This window comes from Haliaeetus albicilla, chromosome 4 (assembly GCF_947461875.1).
Source record: "Haliaeetus albicilla chromosome 4, bHalAlb1.1, whole genome shotgun sequence".
Classification (NCBI taxonomy): Eukaryota; Metazoa; Chordata; class Aves; order Accipitriformes; family Accipitridae; genus Haliaeetus; species Haliaeetus albicilla.
Genome location: NC_091486.1, coordinates 27,811,169 through 27,817,168, shown reverse-complemented (window position 1 = coordinate 27,817,168; position 6,000 = coordinate 27,811,169). Strand labels below are relative to the sequence as shown.

Sequence of the window (6,000 nt, the reverse complement as noted above, 5' to 3'; positions counted from 1 at the left end):
CTTTAAATTAGCTGGAGCGGAATTACAAAACGTACAGGCAAGGGTGACCACGATAATCAGAGCATCTTCTATACAGGGAGAGAATAAATAAACAAGGACTTTCCAGCCTAGAAAAAGAGGTTACTAGCGGCTGATAGTAATGATGGTACATAAAATCATAAATGGGATCAAGGAGGAGAACAGATGCAATTATTCATTATTTCTCACAGTACAAAACTAGGAGACGTAAAATGAAGTGTTCACATAGCAGGTTACATGAAATAATCAAATAACAAACAAAGTATTCTTTCACACAGTCAGTAATTAAACTGTAGCACTCACTTCCAAAGGCTGTGTTGGAGGGTAACAATTTAGCATGGTTCAAAGCAATGTTTATCTTGGACAACAAAGTTACAAAAGGCTTCCAAATACTTGGAAACAATACATAAACAGACAGGGCTGTCCACACCTTACCTGCAGAAGAGCAGTAGCAACAACAATAAAAGAGAGACAACTATACGCATTTGTTATCCGTGCACATGGTCCCACCACATCTTACATCCCTGTAGATGCAGAGCCTGGGCTCAGAGGTAGTCACCATGAGGGGATGAGATATATATGTTTTTCATACTATGCCTCTTATTCTATCTATTCTTGACAGTTTTTAGGGATGCCCCCAGACTGTTGCTAGTATGTTGGACGCTTTATGTTCTACACAGCAACAGAGGTAGTCATAACTGCACCTGAGAGAGACATGCACACAGAGAGGTGGGGGAAGAGAAGCTGAAGGAAGTTCCCCTCTTTAAGGATAAAAAAGCAAAAGCCCCTATGTGCTGCAAACATTCCAGCAATTATCTTCCAAGTGCATTATCTGCTCTTCCACCTAAGCTACAGTTGAACGTGTCCAATTATCATCGACATCAGCAAGGTCAGGCAGCAGGACAAGCAGCCGTGCTGCTGTCTGACCACTTCTCCCTTTAAAACCCCTGCTCTATTACACGATCTCTCCTGCTGTCTTGGGATCCTCCCCAGTCACTTTCAGTCGGCGTGGTTACTGAGGGAAAGGGAGAGGCGGCTCAGCCTCAGAAGTTACCACGCAATACAAATGCAAGGGATGCCACCATCCAGATGTTGCAGGGGTACTCTACACGAAGCAGCACCAAGTTCTCAAAGGCATCTTTCCCTGGCTATAGCATGAGGTGCAGAAATACAATGCTGGTTTATGGCTGAATCAAATCTCATTTTAGTCACGCTACTGTCACTGTCCTTTGAAGCTGTTTTAGTTCAGGATGCCTGCACAGACCTTCCTTCTTTCACATAAATATCCAGTGCTGAGATTTGCTGAAGAAAATGCAGGAAAGATGAAATTTGCTCTTCAGCCTGGAGTCAGGAGTCCTTCCTTCACCACCTGCGCCCACAAAGATGAAACCCCAGGGGCAGAAGACCACGAGATCAACGTAGAAGCTGCTGCGGTCTCCAGCTTCCTCCTCTACAGCGCTGTGGTGACCTGGGCAGGGCCATGGGGAAGCCGCAGCAGCAGCAGCAAAGGGGCAGCTGGGGCTGCCCTGCAGCTCAGAGCACCCAGCTGGCGCAAAGCCCTTCGGCCCGAGCCCTGCAGCTCTCCCATCGTGGTGCAGGCAAGCGGGGATGCTGCTGTGAGGCCATGAATCTGGTTCCCACACATGAAGGTGAAGAAAGTGAGAAGCTTGGTCTTACTCCCTGCAATACCCATGGCCTGGTACAGAGCAGGACCCAGTGTGCAGCAAAGCCCAAGAGGCAGGGAGGGAACAGAGCATGGACCAGAGCTGGTTCAGTTCCTGCTTTCCTCAGGAGGCTGTGCAAGCCTGGCCTGTGGCTCAGGCTACCTGGCTGTCTTGCTTTCTAGCTCCAGATGACTCCCTCCCCTTCCTGGCTATAGACTTCAAATGATTGCTAGCCACCATTGATCAGTAAGCAAGACCGTCTCCTCATAAGGCACCCCACACATTGCTAAGACATCACAGAACATGAAGCAGCTCACCAAGAACATGTTAGCACAGAAATAACCGGGCCAATATGTATTTGCCTTTCCATTGTATTTAATATATTTATATTTAATGTGTTTTAATTCACCCATCCCTTCTCATCTGATACGACGAAATATTTGCTCTGAATGTAGCCACCACCCCAGCTGAAAAGCAGACAGATGTGATCGTGTTTGCCCATTTGGTTTGGCCCTCTCTGTTCCTCAGCAGTGTCACAGCTCAAAAGCTGGGACAGCTCGTTCCCACACAAGTGCTCCTTGTGCCAGGAGATCACAGAACCCAGTTTGGGCACCTTCCCAGCCAGCTGCCTGTGTTCCCCACCCAAATACCAAAGACAACAGAACAAGAAAAGCCCATCCAAAATGGAGAAGAAGAGGAGATGTGCGGTATCTTTAGCTGGTCTTTTCACAAAAATGTCATTTCAGTTCACTTTTTCCAAATACAGAGCCCAGTGACTTGCGATAAGAAGATGGAACTGAAAATTAAAACTGTAAAATAGGATCAGTGCTGTGCTTTGAGTGTCCGATATTCACCCCAGCACAGCCAGAAAGGAAACAGTTTGAAACACCAGATGCTCTTTGCAACTGGTATTTTCAGCAGGGATTTCTCCCCTCCCCATGGAAACAGACACACATTCTCATTTAACAACTAATTGATTTATTTAACAATACAAATTTCTTTCTACTGCATGGTTTAGCAGAGAGAACTTGAGAAACAAAATTAGCTTCTTTTCTTTCTTTAAAGTTTAAATGTTTACACAAAACCAACCTTTACTTCAGTAAATATAAAATTTACACACAAAAAAACTACATTAAAAAAGAACAGAATCATGACAAACCAACAAAAAAAAAAAAAGGATGGGAATTCAGTGTAAAGGATCCAATTGCAAGGAAGGCAAGATGGGGCAACACTAACAAGGCATCCCACTTGTACACCTAGGTATCTGAAGTTGTAGGTACAATACAAAACCAAAATACATTAAAATTAGGATTAAAACCTGTATTTTTATACCATAATATTTTATGATATAAATATCTGTAAATTCTGTAGGCAACACAGTTAACGTGTGAAATACATAGTTTGCTCTTCACTGGAAAGTCACTGGAGTGGTGTACGAGCACCGTGTCACCCACGAGTGCGCTAATGGTCAGCAGTGAGCAGACTGTAGATGTCCAGCCCGGATGTGATAGCCCCTTGTTTCTTTGCCAATCTGTGCTATTTCTCACATGTCCAATGACATAATGAGAAACTCTGGTCACCTTCAGCAGTGATTTCCAGCACTTCATCTCCTGGCATTAGTCTGTTACCTGACTTAGGCATATTCACCTGCCAGATCCCGTTTCTCATTCCCTTTTGCACTTTATAACCTGAACTCTAAAGCTATCTTGTAGCTACCGAGAGAGACTGGCTTCTAGGTTGAGATATTTGGGATACACGGTTCTTCAAGCCACCTTCAGGAATCTGTAGAAATATTTAAAGTAGGGCGGACAATTCATGGTCAAAGGTTACGTGATACAAAAAACAGGGACCTATATAGCGATGGCTAACTTTAGATCTAAATCTTTAACATTTTTTCTATTGCTTCAATATTTAAACTTAACATTCAGTTTTCATATATTAAATGAGCAGAGCATCTTATTGATGGAAGTGCTACGTTATCTCCAAAAACATCAGGTAGTAAGGGAGACTGTGAAGTTTAAAATTAAGTGTAATTTTAAAAATCATTTAAAGGGATCAAGTCTCTTTTTTTATAATCAATATTGTGACTGGCAACCTATAAAAGCTTAAATTATAAAACTATTAGTGACTCTACTTTTTAAACTGTATGTACTATAAAGCTGTATATCTTTGTTACTTACAGACGTTACAAAATTTCCAAGCCAGAAAGTGAAGGGGGGAAAACGTAGTGTAAAAGTTTTACAGATTTCATTTTCACTAACAAAGGTTCATTTCCCCCACAACTGTTTTTATGTCATAAAAATCTGATTAAATTTATTCTACTCCTCTCTTTTCTGGACAGATGATATAGTGTTCAATCATGCTTTGGAAGATCATTTTCAATGGATAACTGTAGTTCTCTAGGTCAGCAAGTCCAACTTGCTTTGCTCAGAAACAAAAGCACCAGACTACCTCTAACTTGGCCCTCGTCCTGCAAAAAAAAAAAAAAAAAAAAAAAAAAAAGTAGCAAGACTCGGGCAGTCTGTTATGAGAGCAGGACTGGCCCTGAAGCAACCAGCTACATTAACTTCTGGAGTAAGCATATGCAATGCTCTCATTCCAACTTGAGAAAGAGCTGAACAGTATTAAATTTAAGGAAATTGTAGAAATGACATTTGTTCTGTTAAAAACAAAACAGGGAAAACTTAAACAATCCACAGGTGTGCATTAAACATTTAATAGCAAGCCTTTGCTTATGTATATTAATTTAAAGATTATCCACAGGGATCTGTGATACATTGGCCCTGCCTTGTTACTATAATTAAATTTATTCAAATATTAATTTAAAATAGGAAAACAAAGAAACTACTCCTTGGGGAACATGTTTATTGTGTTTGAGATGATACACTGGGTGCTCTCTGAGCTACAAAGGGAAAAAGGAAATCCTTTCATTACAAACTGACAAAGGTAAAAGTTAAAACAGTTTTCACAACAGCATGTACCACATATTGGAAATAGATCTGGGTTTAATACAAATGACATAATTCCTAGTAATCTACAGCTACCTTTAATAACTTCATACAGATAATGAATTAGGCTAAAATGCACTATAATATTTGGTTGACTTCAGGAACAGTATCCTTAGTACATCACAAAATACATTTTGATATCCCAAAGAAGCAAGACTTGCAAGTAGGCATTTTAAACATAACTAATCTACAGCTACAAATTTCTACTCTTGATAGCATTTACCTTTTTGGGGGGCAGTATCCCAGTCTTCAAAAGGATAAAAGCAGAGTAGAATCAGTATAACATATACACAGAAGTCCGTATTGTAAAGGCTATAAAGATTTGTTGCACACTGCAAAGTTGCCTTCTGCACCTTCACATTGCACAAGTAGTTTGTCATTTATGTTGCGTATCTCTTGGTCCACTGTCTGGCTATCCTGTCATGTTCTGCTCTGTTGGTCAGGTACTGAGTGGCTATGCTTCCAACCAGAGGGTCAGCTGTAAAAGGCAGGAGAAGATGCATTAGAAACCACTCCACAATAAAAAAAAACCACAACCCAAACACACGATTTAAAAAAGAGAATCTATTCCAAAATACAGTCTTTGTTAGGTCAGAAAATGCTGTGAGATATAGTGGGACTCTTATCATACAAGACATTTCCAAGAGAAAGTATACAAGGCACAGTGAACAGAAAAAGAAAACTGAAATATCTGTTGTAGTTATCTGTGTATTAATGAATCTTGCCCCAGCCAGGTGCCCTGCTTTCACCCCTTCGGAAGAGCCGCTGTGTGCAGGGGACACTCAGCGAGCGCAGCCTGGCACGCTCCCGTCACAGTGCTGGACAAGACTAGTGGATGTTACGGCGTCAGGACTGTAGGAAACACACCGAGGGGATCCAGTTTTTCAAGAGTCATCAAACTTTTGTACTGAAGAGGCTAATCCATTTCTCCCTGATCAATACCAGTCTTCTGTAAATGAACTGTCATCTTAGCACTACTGCTCTGTTCTTGCCCTGACCGCAGGCAATTAGCATTCATTGCCTAATGATGCTGGTCACACAGTTGTCGCTGAGAAACTGTATTGCTTCCAGTGGAGTTCCTCCCCTCCCAACAGGAACAAGGAACTCTCTTTGAAAAAGGGAAAAATCTCTCTGAACATAGGCCCCCTCACATTTGCAAGATCAAACATTTCAATTGCTGTCTTAAGAGAAGGGACTTCCTGCAGCCCCTTCCGACCTGCAGGATTTATGAGTGCAACTCAAGAGAACTTTGTTGCTTTCCTGGATTGACCACTCACTTGCTGGAGCTCCTGCAATACGGACCTTCAATG

General features: G+C 41.7%; 1 protein-coding gene across 3 annotated transcripts in view; it reads right to left on the bottom strand.

Annotated features, from left to right (window-relative positions):
* Window positions 1-4,530: 4,530 nt before the first annotated feature.
* UBE2E3 (ubiquitin conjugating enzyme E2 E3) overlaps window positions 4,531-6,000 on the bottom strand; it is a 58,896-nt gene continuing 57,426 nt past the window's right edge. For all 3 annotated transcript variants that reach the window (XM_069781589.1, XM_069781590.1, XM_009927046.2), the window contains one exon: window positions 4,531-5,168. In XM_069781589.1, coding sequence (XP_069637690.1) covers window positions 5,071-5,168 — 98 coding nt within the window. In that variant the 3' untranslated portion in view covers window positions 4,531-5,070. The remainder of the gene's footprint in view (window positions 5,169-6,000) is intronic.